General features: G+C 39.7%; 1 protein-coding gene across 1 annotated transcript in view; it reads right to left on the minus strand.

Moving 5' to 3' along the window:
* Nucleotides 1-19,239, minus strand: part of si:ch211-286o17.1 (hematopoietic progenitor cell antigen CD34) — a 48,219-nt gene that overhangs the window by 12,650 nt on the left and 16,330 nt on the right. Inside the window, exons 2-6 of the mRNA XM_041783693.1 lie at nucleotides 5,913-6,026; nucleotides 5,359-5,597; nucleotides 4,122-4,214; nucleotides 1,571-1,691; nucleotides 702-754 (exon numbers count right to left, since the gene is read on the minus strand). Of these exons, the coding sequence (XP_041639627.1) occupies nucleotides 702-754; nucleotides 1,571-1,691; nucleotides 4,122-4,214; nucleotides 5,359-5,597; nucleotides 5,913-6,026 (620 nt within the window). The remainder of the gene's footprint in view (nucleotides 1-701; nucleotides 755-1,570; nucleotides 1,692-4,121; nucleotides 4,215-5,358; nucleotides 5,598-5,912; nucleotides 6,027-19,239) is intronic.

The following is a 19,239-nucleotide window of genomic DNA, read 5'->3' on the forward strand; positions in this document are numbered from 1 at the left end:
GGTCTGGAATAGTCTAGTCTAGTCTAGTCTAGTCTAGTCCTGTCAGGTTTGGTCTGGTCTGGAATAGTCTAGTCTAGTCTAGTCTAGTCTAGTCTAGTCCTGTCAGGTTTGGTCTGGTCTGGAATAGTCTAGGCTGGTCCGGTTTGGTTTAGATTATTCTGTTTTAGTTTATTTCAGTTTAGTTTGGTTTTATTCAGTTGACTTGGTTTAGTTTAGTTTATTTATTGAGGGAAAGTGTGATCATTCATACATGAATGAAGAAAAGTTTTCCCCTGATTTAGTAAGTCACTGATTTCTTTTTTTATTGTTTATTTTTTTCTTTTCATGCCTGTATTGACAGAGGAGGACGGTGGACAGAATCAGAAACAGAGATGAGAGAGCTGGGGAGAGACATGCCTGAGGCTGGATTCCAACCTGAGCCGCCCGCGTACACGGGGCACACCTTGAACCACGAGGCCACCTGCGCCCTAGTAAGTCACTAATTTCCATCTGTAGTGTATGTATAGTTCATATGAAGTTTTGTCTAACAAAATCAAACCCCTGACTACGCTTTGATTCCCAACTAAACTGAAAATGTAATAGTGATATACATCAAAAATAATGTAGTACTATTACAGTTACGTAGCGTGAATGAAATACAATACTGGACAATCTTAATGCACATGTGTTAACTGTTTCCAGTAAGAAATGAGTTACCGTACCTTATCTTTGATATTGTCATTGTTGAACTTTTTTGCCATGCCCGCTACATCATCTGCAAAGAAACAAACACATAAACAAAATTATTCTTTCTGTAGGTGTATTTTCAATCACAGAAAAAGGGGCAATATAATTTAATTCTAGGGACATTTTCAATGAGCTGATTAAACACTTACCTGTTATTTCTATCAACAGAATTACCAAACTCGTTCTGAAATAGGGCTTAACTGTTGTATGTAAACAAGCAAAGTGACAGGATAGCTCGTAAGAGCAGCCTGTCTGGTAGAATCTTGAAGTTTGAAACTAAAAGACAGGCTGTAAGGTTGACCAGAGTGGTGTGCTACCATGTTTAGTAAAGACATTGGCGTTAATCAGCAAGGAGCAAACCAGATTATGTTAGTCCTTAATTAAACTTAGTTTGACGGACTAGGAAAAAGGCCCCTTGGAACACCCCTAATGTTTAAGTTAGCCTAATTCTGCGAGCCAATTTGACGCCATTTACCTGCAAATGTTGTGATCCTGCGGTTAGCTGTGTAAAATGAAATGTGCCCGATTAAACAGTCCTCTGAGCTTTTAGACAAGCCGTGTTGTCCAAATTTTTATTTTCATTGCATCAACTTTGAAATTAGTTGTTAATGGACACCTATAGGAACTCTTCAACTTTTATTGGAATAATTTGAGTTTTTCATGTTAGTAGCCAAAATTAATGCAGGTGTAATGGTTTAAAATCCAGCTTCATGTAAAATCTTAAGAAACTTGAGAAAGGATTCTAATGAGAGGCATAAAACCCTGGGTGTCATGTAAAAGCTTTAGGGGTGTAACTGTGTTTTGTCTGTCTGCTTTTATTAAATTCCAAGAGAGTGATACCGACCTTCCACATACTTTCCAGATACAAGTATTTCATCCGAATCGTCCTCCTGGTAGATCTCCAGCTTACAGTCCTCACCACACAGCTCCTGCAGAACACTTTCAATCTTCACTCTGGTTTGCTCCTGCAGTGAGACCAAAAATAAAAACTAATTAGCATCAACACATTTTCATACTGACGTGTTTTCGGTTAAATTGATCAGATTTGAGATTGTGCTCTGAACAATGTGACATTTGGTGCAAATCCAGCTCCCTCTGACATTAAAGCTCAATATCTTCCATAATCTTTGACTAAACCTTTAATCCTTTCACTCCCTGTTGTGTTATCTTTCCTTTGTCTGTAATCCAAATACTGATAGCACCACCCTGTGAACAACAGTTTCTCTGATGTAACCTCATCCAAACATCTGACTTTGATACAACGAGAGCTGGTCTAGAACTTGTACTTTGTTCTATTACTTACAAAGACCCAACACTAATCCACTATGATCTACCTAATGTGTAACACAGTAAGTAATGAGATATTTTGAATCCCAGTGATTGCATTTGCCTTATTATACCCAGTTGTGCATAACTCTGACTCTAAAATCAAAAACAAATGTGTTCCTGAAAAACTCATCCCTTGGACAGTATGTGCCATTAATGAAATTAGCCACAGAGACTAAAAATGTCTTTCAACCAGGCTGTAAGAATGTTAAAAATGGGCATTTTAATATGGGACTCTATTGGGATTTCTTTCTCTTGCAGAAAGCCTCAAGTGGACACTTGAGGAGCTGCAGTTGTTAACTCTTCTGCATTGGCTTCATTTTTCAACACCTGCTGCTTGATGAGGACTAACCACCTCTAGACCGACTCAAGCCTGAAACAGTCCAACTCATGTCACTACTTAAGATCACAGAAAAAAGTGTACCCTCTCTAAGGTCTAAGGTAGAGGAAGTAGAGGGGCTAAAGCTACACAATGGACAGGGATAGTATGATTGAATTTTATTTTAGGCTGGGAATGAGCTACAAAGACATTCTGAAAAGCCTGGCATTGCAAGGAACCATTAACACCGAGAGGCATTTAACCAGAATATTGAAAGCCAGTTTGTTTTACCGGCGAAGGTACAACTTGGACTCCGGGATAGGAATGTACACTCGATTTGCTTATCCAGCTGTCCAGGAATGATATTAATATTATTAATTAGTATTACGTGCGCACATTATACTTATTTCGTGGCCACAAATTAGTATTTTGTGGCCATGAATTAGTATTTTGTGGCCAAAATTTGGTATTTTGTGCGCACATTATAGCTATACTGTGGTCACAATTTAATTTTGTTTTTGACCATGTCATGTCTGGGGCCCCGTATTAAACAACCCAATTCAAAAAAATACAAAAATGTCCCTTTACTGGTTTTGATACAGGTGTACTTCCCACCACTTCTTACTTATTTAGCTTATCAGTGGTGCATCGGGGCATCATTGAGACATTTTGCTCCAATAACCAATAATGATTTGCTGTGAAAAAACATAGATGTCTTAATTTTGATCACAAATAACAATGGCAATTTGGCTTGTGAAGCACATTTCTTTACTGTGAAGAAAAATGCATTTTTCATTGTGGGTAGAAATAACAATAACTTAAATGAGATATATATCTCAAATGCTCACATTCAACAGTCATCTGACATACCTTAAAGCAATCAAACACCAAATAGCATGTAGAAATTCAAAAAGAACCTGGAAAAACCCGCATAGGCGCACCTCTATATCTTTATGGTTTTCTTGTCCAAATTTACTTTGTTTTTGAGGTCAAAACCTCTCACAGACATGGATGCAATGACACTTAAATGGGAGATAAAGCAGCCATATTTTATGGTAATTCTAGGTTTACTGAGTGCACTTGATGCCTTTGTCTGAGTGCACATGCCCTTCTCTGTAGTATACTCTTGCTGCTTACAGCTGTGGATGAACTGTTGAAATGTTAAATTATGAATTTATTGCTCAGGCTATACGTGAGCTGCAGCTCTGCTGGGTTCAGACCTCTTCACAGACGCTGTGATTCCTTCAGACCTCAAAGCTGTTATCCTGAGGCTCCGAAGAATTTGTGTTTCCAAACACAAACACAAACACGCCCACACTGTTGCTTCAGGCCTCTATACATTATACAGTATTCTCTACATCACACAGGAGCAGCAGCCAGCCCACCCATTGTGCTCCCCTCCCTCTGCCCTCTCACTTTTATCCCTTGCCCTGAAAACTAGGCAGAAGAAATCCTGTGGGCTTGTCCATCTAAGACATACATGTCAAAAAGGGTGGGCACGTTTTTCTTCAGGTTTAATGATTTATGGACACCAGAAGACAGGGTTTCAAAGCTTTGATCCATCTGGGAGTTGCACCGACACGAGGGCAGAGAGACTTTTACTCCAGAGTGGAGTTTGCTGCTTTGCATGTATTGTTACTCCCTCATCTGTACATTTTTAACCAAGTATTCTGCAACAAAAATAGATTTGTATTTCTCTTAAGTGAGAATGCACTAAAATAAACAAAAAGGTGTTGTTCAGAGTACTTACACAGTTGGAAGGAGCCCTGAGTTTAAGATTTACAGCGTTTTTGTCCTGGACTGCCTCTTTGCTGACACACACAACATCATCCTGTGGAACTGGCTGCAGAGAAAAAAACACAACATCATCAGCAAAAATGTGAATAAAAGTGAGGTGTGTGGCCTGTGCCTTTAAGGTCAAACAGAAAACAGTATTAAGAACACCTCCTTCCATCTAAAGAAGTAAGGATTAAAAGGATGCACACAGATTAATGTGTTTCAAAGATTCAGAATGAAGGTTTCTTTTCTCCCCACTCTATTACACTGATCGTGACAGGAAAAACATCTGAGCAAACAAGAAATTTCCTCTAATGCTACTACAGTTTGTTGTTTGCAGGAACTCACATGCTCCTCACTACAGAAATTACAAAACCGATGTAGAAAATGCTGTAACGGCAGTTTTTATAATACACATCCGCTACAGTGCAGTTAACGAAAAGCCAGCAGGTACTAAACTGCACAATTTAGATCCAAAAAAAATCCTCAGTAACATGGACAGAAAGTCTATCAGCTGCCAGAAAAAGCAAAGACTGTGAATTAGGTAATATTATTAAGTAATATTTAAGAATTTTTAAAGAAATTCCAAGCCTTCCGGAACTTTTAGTGGAAATTTAATAATTTCCTGGCCTGATGTTCTTGTGGTCCATCATCAGAAAAATGAGAAATTGTATGTCTCTTATTGACTGGCACCATTTCTAATTGAATGGTACCCAACCAATTTGCTTAAACACTTAAAATTTAAAAAATAGAGAATATTAGAAATCTTTAATTTGGTGTGTGTTGTACCGAAAAATAAGCATGTTGTTCTCAAATGCTGACATCATTTTTTGGTGCTACTTCCTGTTCAAAGCAAGGCTTAGGTTTTGTTATCAGGTCCCAATTGTCCCAAATAAGTTAGAGGACCTAAAAATGCGTTCCGAACAAAGGCTAAGGTCTCAGGAGGTTAAAGTAAAGTTATATCAGAATGTTATTAATTTATATTTTTTAAAAAGCATGAGAAACAAAAGATAGACAACAGAGACATCCATTTTAGGTATAAAAGTTAAATATCATTGCCTTTATTAATAGTTCTGTGATTATAAATAGTATATTTTAACCATTTCTTGGACCTTTGAAGATGTGAAAAATGTTTCAAGTGTAGGATCATTAAAACTCTGACACTACCCCGTGGCTGTTATTCTCTTAGAACAGCTGCTCTAGCCTCTTACCTTGGGTACATCCCTGGGACCATCCCCTCTAGGGGGCAAAGATGGCTGGACCTCTGGTTCGGCTTTGGGTGCATCAGTAGGGACAGCATCAGTGATTCCAGTATTCTCATCTACTGGTACCTGTCCTTCATCTTGAGGTGTGCTGTTTCCGTCTGTATCTGCTGCTGCTGTGGTCTGATCGATCGGGTCCTGAGGTCCCATGGTTGGTAAAATCATGACCTGGGGATCTCCCTCTGGTGCTGCAAAAGCAATTTGACTTAAGTTGTTAACATGTTTGATATTGAAACAGAAATCTGTCTGACTTTAGGTATCATCTTTCCCAGAAGTTAAAAGGAAATGCCTCCGTATGCTGACACTCTCACACCCATTTTACTGTGTAGAAGAAGCCTTGTCTGTTTAGAATGAATGGGGGATTCCTGTACTTCTGTACTGATATTTATGGTGCTTGTCTTTGTCTATCTTTGTGTCTTGATGCCTGCTGCAGATCTGATTTCTTTTGGGACGGTAATAAAGTTAAAGTTAAAACAGGTTTGATGCTGGTCAGTTGATTGTACCAGAAGCTGTAGTCATCTCATCAGGAATCATGTCTCCTCGTATGTATTCTTCTGCAACAATCACAGTGGGCGTTGGACCAGTGAAAACTTCTTCATCCTCCTGTGCCATGACTCCTGTTGGAAAAACAGAAGAAACATTTATGTAGCTCAGTTTAAAGAATAAAGTTTCTTAGACGCTTAATAGCCTCGTCACAGTCCCAGGCTAAATTTGACGTAAAACATTATTAAACCTCTGAGAATATGACTTTGAACCATCAGTGTCCACTCAGAGGAACAATCAATCATTGATAACTCAGTGGTAGACTCATTCCTGCTTTCACTCTGAGTAAATAAACATCACTCGGTACCAGACCAGGACTCCTCCCTCTGGACTGAAGCTCTGACCTCCTGTTCTCTCCCATTGGGACCAATGCTATGAGCTTCTCAGGGAAATCTGTCAACTTATATAATAAACATGCCACAGCTTATATTTGACTAATGCCAAAAAGTCTGAAATTTTTTTTTTTTTTTCTCAGGATGCTCTGTGACCAAATGTCACAGTTTTCACCAGATAGGTTGACATGAACAAAAGCAAATATTGTTTATGTTTGACAAGCCTCTCAGCATCTATACTTTTTAATTTATGAGCCAAACTTTACTAAAACTTCTGGTATTATAGGGACACGTCTTTCATTGGCATGAGGTTGTATTAGGTACTCAGTGACAATTTTACTGTGCACTTTTAAAGAAAGTAGCCTTGCAAAGCAGATGGATTTACCAGACTAGTAGTGGTGGTAATACTGACACTAAAATATTGATATATCGATATTTTTAAGTACTCTTTTGGTATGAATTATTCTAACAAAGTATCTATACCAAATATGTACTTTAAAATAAATCTTGCCACCATTTCTTCCTGTGTGCTTCCCTGTCTCTCTCTCCAGACTGTGTTGCCTTGGAAACAAATCTGGCACCATTACCATGTGACTTTGGGGACCAATCACACTCAAGTAACAAATCTCAGCTGCCCCACTTGCACGTATATGAACTCAGCCATCCTTCTCGCTCAATGTGGACTCAGAGTTAATATCAGAATTATAAGAAAATATAGCAAAAATTACTCTGTGACCACATGTAAATACCACAAAATGTATGAAGACCAAATTGTAAAATTGTAAAAACATAAGATAAATATTTCTATAAAAATCTCTGATTACTTGTATTTCCTAAATTCTCTAATTTACGCTGTCTTAATTTTCAAAAAGTAAAGAAATGAGGCATATTTTACGTTGTAGATATTTTGATTTCATTTTTTAGTTTGGTGCTATATTTATTTATTTTCATCCATTTTTATTTTTATCTGCTTGCACAAACACTTTAATTTAATTTAAATTTTGTAAATTGAAGTTAATTTAAATTTAGGTTATCAAGTGAAATGTAACTGAAGTAAATACATTTCTGAATGACCTGAATACGTCATCTTATTTGCCTGAAATGTGTACCTTTTAAAAGACTGATAGCCCAATATTTTATTTTTTCTTTTAAAGTATTGGTATATTATTTAATTTCAAATAATTGGTGGGCTTCACAGGGGTGCAGGGGTTAGCACTGTTACCTCACAGCAAGAAGGTTCCTGGTTCGCTTCCTTCAGGGCTTTTCTGTGTGGAGTTTGCATGTTCTCCCCGTGCATGAATGGGTTCTCTCTGAGTACTCCCACGACCAAGGACAGGCCTGTTAGGTTAATTGGTGACTCTAAATTGCCCATAGGTGTGAGTGTGCCTGATTGTCTGTCTCACAGTCTGTCGGTCTGTCTGACAGTTAAGTGAGGCTCCGGCCCCCCATGACCCCTAATGGGATAAGCAGTATAGAAAATGAATGGATGGATGGGTATTGCCCATCCCTACAGCCTAGAATTTCATCTTATCACCTTCCCAGATTTTTTTGTAAAGTCCTGCCCTTCCTAAACGCTCCCTATTGAAGGTTTCCCAGATGAATGTGAAATATTTCCATGTAATGGATACATGAAACAGTCTATCTGGCGTGTCAGGTTATTAAAAAAAGTGCAAAAGAAGGATGAATCTGCTACCTCTTATTGGTAATAGCATTTTCCATTCCATATCAGCATTAAGCTAATAAACTAAGATCCATCTTTTCCGATGTGATGTCCTTACAAAGTACAGTATATTTCTTTTGATATGATTTTTTTTTTTTCAGTGCATTTGCTGCCGTTTTGAATGGTTGTATATTATTCATTTATCAGTTCCAATGGACACTAGAAAACTCCTCATGCCAGAAACATGGGTAGAAGAAAGTTGCTTAGATGTCTGTAAATGAACAGTGATTTTCTCTTCAGCATATTCTTTTATGATAAAGAATGTTTGACATTGTGTTTCTCTACATATGAGTTCAGTATTTTTTATGAAATTCCACAAAAAGAAACATGAAGTTTTATCATGTTATCATCCTGCGGGCCTGATATGATAAAGCTGTAACATAAGAAGTAACTCTCTGCTTGAATTGTCTGCAGCCAACTTCAATTATCGCCCTCATCGTGAAGTCATGCAGCGTGTGAGAGCTCCGCTGTGAGCTCAGGATGAGGTTTCTTTGTGTCTCCAGAGGAAGATTAGATGATAGATCTTGTTGCAGCTGATATCTGATGCTCTCAGATGTGTGGATCACATCATCAAGTCTTTTACTCTGAGGTGAGATTTTCCCTCTCTGAGGTTTGCTAAAGATCCAGCGGTCACAGTGACTCACTTTAGGTGAGCCACAGACAGGATACACAAAATCAGTTAGAAAATAAGTGTTGAATGACTTTCCATCAGGCCGGCTGAACACGAGAATGCTCTGATTAAATGTGCTGCTGTAGGTGCCACTGAAAATCTCACTTTTTCCACATTTTTGAGTAATGAAGGAGCATTTCAGCAGCTTCCATTTTCAGGAGTCATATAACTTCTAGGCAGCGGTCTTTTAAAGTGAATCCCACATGATATCAAAGCTTAATTTTGATATTCATCATCAGCTGAGAATGACTTCACACTGACTGTTGTAATAGCCTGGACAGCCTCCATCATATTTCACTGATAATTAGCAGAAAACACCGACTCAGCCAACAGTCTCTGACCTGCTCTGATTGGCTAAGGTCACATCTCAAGGTTCAAATCCAGAAGTCTAGCCAGAATACCCAGCATGCCTTTCTTTCACCCAGGTTCCCCCGTCTCTGTCTAACAACAACAGTGTGACCTCACTGTCAAAGCATTCCCATAATGCCTTACTCCTGCAGATCTCATTACTCCTCGCTCTGCCTTTCCTCAGCAGAGATTGATGTCCGGTTTGTTGGTGTGCTGCCCCCTGTTGACCCACATTTTCCTGCCTCTCCTACTTTTGTTCACTTTGAACTCAATTTATTTTGGCTCGCATATGTGACTGAAAAACACATTAGAGTGTACTTATTTACTGCTTAGATAAAGATGGATATGAAGTGCTGATCTGCTGTTTACAACTCTGGACAATTGTCCTACAAAACTGGAATAGCAGAATTTATTACCGTTACCTCATATGAACATGAAGGTTCTCAGGAGGTTCAGGAGAACAGCAATAGAATAACAAGTTGAAAAGCTTTTGAAACGTCTTTTAAAAGAGGACCCTTAGCCTCAAAAGGTGTATTGATATTATGACATTTGAGAGACTTTTGTCACTCTCTGTTTTTAGCTCAGTGGTTCTTAAATGGTGTGGCAAGGCACACTAGTGTGCCTTAAGGCAAGTCTCGGTGTGCTGTGGGAATTGTACCATACGTTATTACTACAACTTTATAGTAAGTACTGTAACCAGGCCTGCCCACAGATCTGGCTGGACCCCTAGAAAACCCCAGAGAATGGTCAAAAAAAAAGTTTGATAATCACTGAACTAGCTTGTCAAAGCTTCAGGCTTAGTATTTGTAATTGCCTCTCCCGTTTGGTAGACAGTTCAGGGAATATCATGGATTTTAAAGTCTGAAAATCTACCAAGTCTTTTTTATCTTATCACGTCTCATAAAGAAAAACATAACTTAGTTTCTGTCAAAGTTTTAACAAGAATTGTTATGGATATGATGAAAAGTATGTTTTTAGCCTTTTATCGTAGTGATTGCAGAGGCCTTAGGTATGATCTTGAGTTGTCTGACTATTGATCTGCCAAATCCATTCTTGTAAACATCATATTTCACTTCAGGGAATTTTCTTCAGACTTTGCACAAATGTTCACCTTGATACACAGATGAACTTGTCTAATTTTGAAGCTCAAAGGTTAAAGCCATGGGGCCTCATGTTCAACCCTTGCTTTTCAGGCCATTCTTGAGTACACAGTATCTTGAAAAATCTTGAGGGATTTTCTTCAGACTTTGCACAAATGCTGTTTCAAAACAGGTCAATAGAACTTCTGGACATCATTGCTGTGTGTGCCGCTGTGTACATCTCCAGCTAGATTAAACTGGTCATTGACAGTCAGCTTGGGTAACTCATGCAAACAGCGTGTAAGCCACAACAAATCTGCCATCATATACCAATCTCTTCTGCATTCAATCTCCTGACCAGAAGTTTGGGAGCCGCATCATGCCAAATGCGGAAGTGATTCGTGCTTGGAGCCCATTGTTTTCTCCCAGGTTATGTGTACTGTATGAGTCAGAGTGTATTGTTTGATGAAATTGTGTATTGCTGCCAGAGCGATTTTAAAACGACTTTGCAACCTAGAAACAATGTGAGAATCACACGGAAGATGTGGTGGTGAGCTCTGCCAGCACTAAAAATGCCAGCTGTGGACACTGATCAGAATTTGGAGGTCAAGGTCTTTGGCCCTCATGTCAATCCCTAACTTTTTAACGTGATATCACAAGGATGCTTTAAAGAATTTCAGTCAAACTTTGCAGAAATGTGTAGATTTGGCAGTACAAGGTCAAAGCCACTGTGACCTGTTGGTCAGCCCTCGCCTGTAACATTTCTTCCAACCACTCAACCGCAGAAAAACCACAGTCTGTCTTCATGACCTATAACTGCACTCTCATGATCCACCACCTTCTTCTTCAAGGACATGAACAAATGTATCAAAGATACTAAGCCATTTTTTTTTTTTTGCTTAGTTTCTCCCTTATTTCAATTGACCCAGCAGTCTAGTACTCATGTAGATGATTTATTCTTTTCCAGTTACCAGTTAACAAGCAAACAAATAAACAGACAAAAAAAGAAAAAAGCACTGTCACATGATTACAATTTTTAATCATTAAAAAGTGTAGTTAATCATGATAAATTTCCTTTTTTTGGTCACATTTTAAATTCAGAATTGAAGGGGCCCCTTTTAGCCCTGGCTACCACTGGCTCTGCCCCTGAAAAGTTAATGGTGCTGCTGTTTGCTGTGATAATCCATCAGGACACTATTAATCAAGATATCTTCTTGTCAAAATGTTTGTTTACAGATTTGACATGGAAGCACTGCCTTGTGCTGAAATAAGAAGTACAACACAGTCAAGCACAAGCTTCATGTTTTAATGTGGGCCATATTTCATTTTATCACTGGAATTGGCAGTGGGCCAATCAAAAATGGGCTGTGGGCCATAGTTTGAACACCCCTGCATTAAAACATTTATTAATGCATTAGTACTGACATTCCTGACAAATATACATGAGAAGAGGCAGTGCGGCCTCCAGGACAGGGCTGATGCTGCAGGGAAACGGGACATTTTCTTAGATAGTGATCTAAAATGTTTCAAATTTGTGAGATAATCTTAGTTAAACACTCTGTAAGGACTTTTAAAGTGTTGTTGAGTCTATAAATGTTATTACTGATTACTGTATGCAGGAAGGTCACTCTATTAGTCAGGGTAACACCCAGGGGGAGGCGTTGGTATCAGGCCATTGTCTCCTGGTTGTCTCTCCGTCTCCAGTCACTGCTTGAGGTTTTCACACACAGGGCGTATATTTTCACACAGTGGTGTCTCTGAGACACATGTCCACACACTTCCTTAGTAAATCACTGTGACAGACAGGTGCCACTAGCACAGAGTAAACAGTGTGAGCAGATGGAGGCAGTAATCTCTGAGGAGGTCTTTTAGTCGTGTTAGCAACTGTCCGCTGCAGCTGTCCGTCATACAGGGACATAAACCTACGCTTTGTTACAGGATCAAATAAACAAGTAAACTTTCTGCTTTTTTTCCCAAGTGAAACCTTCAGTAAAGGAAGCTGCCCCACAGACGTGCTCATGTTTCACTGCGGAGACAACGTGTTGCTAAATTTGGTGCCACGTGGCGTCTTGAGTTTACTATTAGAGGCATTAGCATGGGTGTGGACCAGCAGCAGGTCAAGGACTCTCTAACCTTGTTAACTCTGTCCATTAGAGCTCGTAGTCTTCAGCCCGGAGGAGCCTACAGCTGCCATCCTTCAGCCGCCGTCTCTGGGTGGTCCGGCTGTTTATTTTACCGGAAAGGATGAGGCTCAAAATGGGTGAGACGGTGGAGCATAAATCAGGTTTTCTCAGACTAATGTGACGCACGGGAGTGTGGGGCTGAAATGTGTTGTTTCAGCTCTGTGATCGCTTCGTGTCACCTGGTGATTTGTTGTAGACTGTGGGGTAACAGCCTGTCAGCGGTGGTGCTAAATGAAGAGGGACAAGATTGAAGCTGTGGCTGAGGGGTTTGTTTAGTTTTCAGTTACAGTTTGGGGTGTTCCGCTGACTCTGATGGGACATTGTGGAGACATTGTGGTGAAGGGTGGATATAAATTTACATTTCTACCAAAATTGGGGAACCACAGTGAAATTGGTGTTACTTTTTACACCTCATGTTTCTGGTTGACAGATTATAACAACAATATGTTACTGTTACACTAAACTATGACTTTCAATAGCAAAAATGGTGTCTGACCTATTTCCACAGAGCACCTCAGTCCCCTGCTTTCAGCACAGTGTAACTTTGTCAGCAGGCTGTGGTTTACTAGTGAGTGCATGGACCTTTAAAGCACCAGTTGAAAGACGAGCCTTCAGCTAAAAAGAAGCCAGTTCAGTGCTGTTTGATACATAATGCTAAGTGATATCAGTCTGATTTATTCTGGTCATCATTTTAGTTCTTGTTTTGTTTTTAAGCTTACATATTTTTGCTGTCCATGTCATTGTGTACTTTCTGTGTTTTTATGTAAAAAAAAAAATGCTTAGAAACTAAGTTGCCCCTCAAGGAATTAATCAAGTTTTTTGAATGTAACTGAATTGAACTGAACCTTATAAACATCAGTCAGTTAGCATGTGATAATGAATTAGCCTTTCCAGTTCAACCATTTAGCAGTGGACCATAGACACATGAGAACAGTTGAATACATATACAGAACTTTTAGGCATATTTGGGCCAAAAATTGAGGCTGATTTAAGGCAAGAAATGGCGACTAAGCTGGTCTGAGGGCACCATGGGGCAGGAAGCAGGATTGACACAACCCCAGGTTGTGTTCTGGATGTCTTTGCATTTACCAGGGACACGTGGAAGTAATCTGTTAAAAAAAAATAACACAGTCCACACCTTTAGGGTGGAGTACGGGTGGATGTGGTAAGCATGGTCTAGGGCAGAGGTTTTCAAACTTTTTTTGCCCAAGGCCCACCAAAGGTTAAGCTGAAAGCTCAAGGTCCACCATATGCATATCGTTAAAAGTGATGCAAAAACATGGCAAAATCTGGCAAAAAGTGGTGAAACAAAGTAAAAAAATGGGCAAAAATTGGCAAAAAGTGTACAAAAGATGGGTTAAGAGGAGCAAAAATTTGTTGAAAGTGTCAATAAGGTAAAAAGACGGCAAATGTAGTAAAATGGCTCAAAAGTGATGAAAAAAATGACAAAAATGGGGAAAAAGTGTCCATCAAAGGCAAAAATAGGCAAAATTGGCACAATGTTGCAATAATGGGTTCAAAGTTGTGAAAAGGTGGTTATAAGGGATTGAAAGAGATGAAAAATTTGGCAAAAAAAATGTCCTTACTATAGCACAATTGGCAAAAAAACAGTGGACAGAAAATTGGTTAAAAGTGGCAAAAACTAGTGAAAATGTCAAAAAGGTTGCAATAATTGGTGACCAGTGGCAAAAACGTGAGTAAAAATAGGTTAAAAGAGAAGAAAAAAATGTCAAAATAGGGCAGAAAAGTGACCAAACAAAGGTAAAAAAATGGGTGAAAATTGGCATAATGTGGCAAAAATGGGGTAAAAGTAGCAAAACAGTGGTAAAAAATGATTAAAAGTTGCAAACAATTGGTAAAAAGAGGTGAAAAAGTGATGAAAAATTGGCAAAAATGCTGCTGATCCAACACATGTGCACTGATATCAATAAATCACACCTGGGGAAGCCTCATTCTCCGTTTTTGTTCAGGGGCCCAGCCAGATCTGTGCGCAGGCCTGATTACACTACTTTCATAAAGTTGTACTGATAGCGTATGGTTGTACAAATTCCCAAGGCACACCTAGACTTGCCACAAGGCACACTAGTGTGCCTTGTCACACCATTTGAGAACCACTGGCCTAAGGTACGGTCCGGACGATATGGTTGCCAAAACCCCTTGTCATGTTGTGGGTGTCCCAAGGGTCCGAACTGTTGGTGGTCAACCAGAGGTGAAAAGGCCTCGACTAAAGAAAAGCTGTCCATCTTTACCTTGACTGCCGACATGTGTTGACTCTGGTCAAGCTTTAGGGCACCGGTGACCTTGTGGTTATGTCCATTGAAAGCCAACACCTGGGTCTGAATCCAGCCTGTGACTCCTTTCCTGCATGTCATTCCTCACTCTCTCCCCCGTTTCAGACACTGTCCCCTATCCTATCTCAACAAAGGCAGACAATCCCTAATGTAAATCTTAAAAAACTACCAAGCGTTTAAATAGAACTACATCTGTTAAATAAAACGAGTACATAGTAGTGAATTGAGCCAATCAAAATGATTTAATGTTTATTTTAGTTGCCAATATTGATTGGCCATATTGCTCAGCTACCAAAATTTAATATTCTTGTTTAGTGACAATCCACACAGTTAAAGCCAACACTTCTTTATGAGTTTGTCTTAATGATATCATTGTACTAAAGCCCACTTGTAAAACTGGGAAGTTGAGCATGCTTGTTAAGCCACAAAACAATAAGAAACAGCACTGCCAACAAAACCAGTAAACTCCATCCAGCTCTGACCATCCATCACTCTCTCTGCACACAAACAAACTCTCCTGACGTAGCAGAGCCCTGCGGGAATGAAAGCTCTGTGTATAATTACCTCTTATGACCAACATTTACAGAAACAGCAGGATCCCAGCAGGACACGGTTTTATTGTTTTGTTTTTGTTGTTGACTAAAAGCCTGGCTATTATTAATTTTAGCCCAAATCCTTTATGTATTTCCTTATTCTAAGGCCTGTTACAGGAGATGTCCTGATATCATTTTATCTCTGGATTTAGATACAAAGACTTGGCTATTTTCCAGTACTCCCCCAATACCATGGTTATTTAAGATATACAGTAAATACTCCATAACAGACCAGACAAAACACTTTATTGTCCTTCTGAGGAAAATCCTCTTGGACTCAGAGTGCTTAAAAAAACACTAAAAATAATAAAAATTAAATAAGAAGCAATCATATAGACAGAGAAGCGAATACCAAAGCAAAACACAACCTATTTCACTGTAATCATTTTAAAGGCTATTTATTTCTCACCCTGTATAGATATGTTTGATACTTGTATTTGACCTTCATCACTCTGCTTAAGGAACTACGCTAAGTAACACCAGCTGCTCATTATCTGACACCTTTTTTCTTCTTGAAGTCCAGTGGAGCTAACTATTATCCGGGTTTAATAGTCCAACCTGTAGTTATAAAGAGCTCAGAGAGATCCATGGCATAATGGCTGTAGATGGGAATGTTTTATAGTTTAAAATTTGAAAAATATAGTGGCTCTCCTGTAAGTGGAGTCGAAAATGTACAAGCACTTAGTTTCTCCCAAACTTCATTTGAAAGTTTTGAGTTACCTGTCAGCGTAGGTGTAGAAAATGCAAACCCATGCACAGGATACAAGGCCTCTTTTTACGTAAAACTCATTAAACTTCACAGATCAAACATTCCCATCTACAGCCATTTTGCCACAAATCTCTCTGAGCTCGTAATAACCACCGGAGCAACTTTCACAGAAATCAGTGGAGGCTAATGCCACTACTATAGCCAAGTACCTCATACCACCCAACTTCAAAAATCCTGAAATATCCCTTTAAGGACTGATTGGTGACTCTTTTCTAGGTATGACCAACTTCATACTCTAAACTAACTTAAAACAAATGGTTTTAGTGGCAAAAATACACCCATATTAGCTGTGTAATCTATGGTGTCATATAAGAAATAATAAACTGATTATACACTGTTAAAACACAAAATTCAGGAGGAATAGACAGGCTAGCGTATAGGTCGCTTCCTGTGTAAGCAGGTGGCCCGGGTTCAAGTATGGCCTGTGGCTCCTTTCCAGCTCACTAATACCCATTTATTGACCGTCCATGGTCCTTCTCTTTAAAAATAAAGGCAAAAAAAACCCCATAAAATTCATTATAATATCCTCAAATCAGGTAATCAATGATGAGCTATCTGCTTTGTACATCTCACATGATTACAGGGCTCTAAAGGTTTAAAAACTGCTGTACCGCAAGTGTTCACTAGAGGTTGGCTGCAGAAGCATCAGAACTCTCACACTGTATAGGGGTGAAATTTTTGTAAGTCATCCATTTTTGTTTGAATAAGTATACTGATTTATGCATGATTAGGGGCGTGGCTGATACGGCTGCATCTGTTTATCCAGAGGTGTCAGACCTGCTTCAACTCCACCTTTGTTGTCTCTTCGGTTGGTGTAAAGTTAGTTTGAGACGGCATTTTCAATATGAAAGGGTGGCCTTAAAAGTAACCAAATGACTGATGTCACTCCGGCTTTATCCCACATTTTCTACAGTTTAAATCCTGCCCCCTCTTTCCACAGTGTCCCTCAGCACGGCTCTATCCATGCCATGCACTCTGGAGTCAACCCCTCCATTTCTAGTATGAAGTAGTGGTGGTAATCTTTGTATTTCCAAAGAAGTCTTCAATCAGAGGCGTCACATCACTCTGTTTCACTGGAGATGCTGTTTTAGTGAAGTCCTCTGCCAGAATGCAGAGCTGAGCAGAGCGGAACGACCCTCAGACAGAATGCACAGAACATACAATAAATTTTAAAATAAAACACTTGGTACAGTCTACCAATTGTTTACTTAATCGACATTGCATCAAAACAGGAAGCAAATGAATGTAGGTTTAAAAGAGACTGCAGCCTTCAATGCACCATCTTGGGATCAAATTGCAATCCTAGCTCATTTTTGGTGCATGTCTGCCCCTACTCTGTCTATGTCCACTGTATTTCAAGTCTGTCTTTTGCTGCTCTATCAAAATAAAGGTAAAAAACAGGAAATAAATTAACAACAAATCAGCCTCAGACAGGAAAAGTGACGCACTACTGTATATTGTTGTCTTTATTCCTGCATGAACTTGTGATTTTCCAGTTGTACAGGGCGCTACTTGGACAAATCCAGTAAGCCAGCGTGGAATTCATGACACAGATGAAATGCTATGGACATGGACCCTGTAGAAATTGTGGATTCCCCTCCAGATAGACACAGATTCACTAGTCTTGCCTAACTGAGATGGGTTCTGTTAATGATGCATCCAAGAATGTAGGCCCAGTTTGTTCTGTCTGTGTCCGCATAGTACTAAGGTACACCAGAAACCCTTAACAATCTTCTAAGACAGTGTTTCCCAACCATTTTTCCTTGGAGCCCCCCCCTACGTGTACTGAAGAAAAGCGGAGGCCCCCCCAGGACACAAAGAGAAGAAAAAGTGACACACTGCCACCAAAAATCAACATAGATCTTAATTGTTTCACTGATAAAACCCTAAAGGCCTATGCATGCTTTTCTTATCAAAAGACCAGTGTATAAACAACTTAATAACTGCTTTATCATGGTTTTAGTCAATATTTTGCAATTCGCACGCCCCCCCAAGATCTTTGGCACCCCCCTGGGGTTCCCAGACCCCAGGTTGGGAACCAATGCCCAAAGAGTTCACCAATTATTAATAAGATACTACAGACACTTCTTACTTTAAAAACCCTAATCCTATCCTTTCACTTTAGATTTTCAAAATATGACCTTTTTCTTATGTTTACTTTAAATTTCATTTATACATAGTTTTTATTTTTTTAAATTGGATGACTACATTAGCTGGACTGTGACTCATGACAAGTGTTGTATTCTATATCTGAGCCCCTTCAGATCCTCTAATTAGAAAAAAGCACCTCTTACACAACAGCCATGAGTTATTGCTGGCTTATGTAATATTTGTTCACTGTATATTAAGACAAGAGGAACTGGAAATCTCTTTCTTAAAGCCCTGACATGAGCTATTGTGCTGTAACTGATACAGCGATGACCCTGGTGTACAGTACAGCTTCCTGCGTGAGGTCGGCACACTTCCTGACCTCTTTATCCATCACCGCCTCTCTGCCCTCTACCCTCTCCTCACTAACTCAACAGGAGCTGCTGGGGGGTTATCATTCACTGACTGAAACATTTCAAACTGTATATCAGTGATGCTTACATTCCCTGACGTTTGCATCAACCTCTCTTACCCACACAGCCTTGTCATTCATTCTTTCTCTTTGCGTCACGTCAGAAAGCAGCCAAGATGTCCGTCATCAGTCATGCCTCTTTCTATCGCTGCACAAACACAACAAAGCTAATCAACCCTGACTCCATATGTTGCTCAGCCTTGACTCTGACTTCATTGCTCTCTTGAAGATTTTCCCACCATATTTCCCTGAGTGATGGCTGCAGTCTGGAAACGCTCTGCCCCCCCAGCCCCCTGTCTCCTGGGACCCTGGATGGAGGAATGTGGCAAGCTTTGGAGGAAGACAACCCTGCAGCTCAACGCCCTCTCCCCTCGCGACCCTCTCTGCCCGCCTGCCCCGTCCCAGTCACGCACAGCTAATCCCAGGCATCTATCGAGGTGAGATGTAGCCTTCAGCCTTCACACCTCCCACACAACAGAGTGTAATGTAAAGAAACAAGCTTTACCAGAGACATATAGCAACAGCTACATCCTCTTAAGGGGTGTTACAGAGCTTTGCCTGCATTCAATCAATGAAGATTGCTTCATGGTGTGATGGCTAAGCATGCAAGCGCTGCATTTGTCTTCTTTGCATAACTTTGCATTCATTCTTGTGGCTTTCTGATATTGACCACAAGCTGAAGAACTCTACAAGGGGATGCTTCACGGACAGGATTTCTTCCTTGAAGATAGAGAAAGATTTT

This window comes from Cheilinus undulatus, linkage group 3 (genome assembly GCF_018320785.1).
Source record: "Cheilinus undulatus linkage group 3, ASM1832078v1, whole genome shotgun sequence".
Lineage (NCBI taxonomy): Eukaryota > Metazoa > Chordata > Actinopteri > Labriformes > Labridae > Cheilinus > Cheilinus undulatus.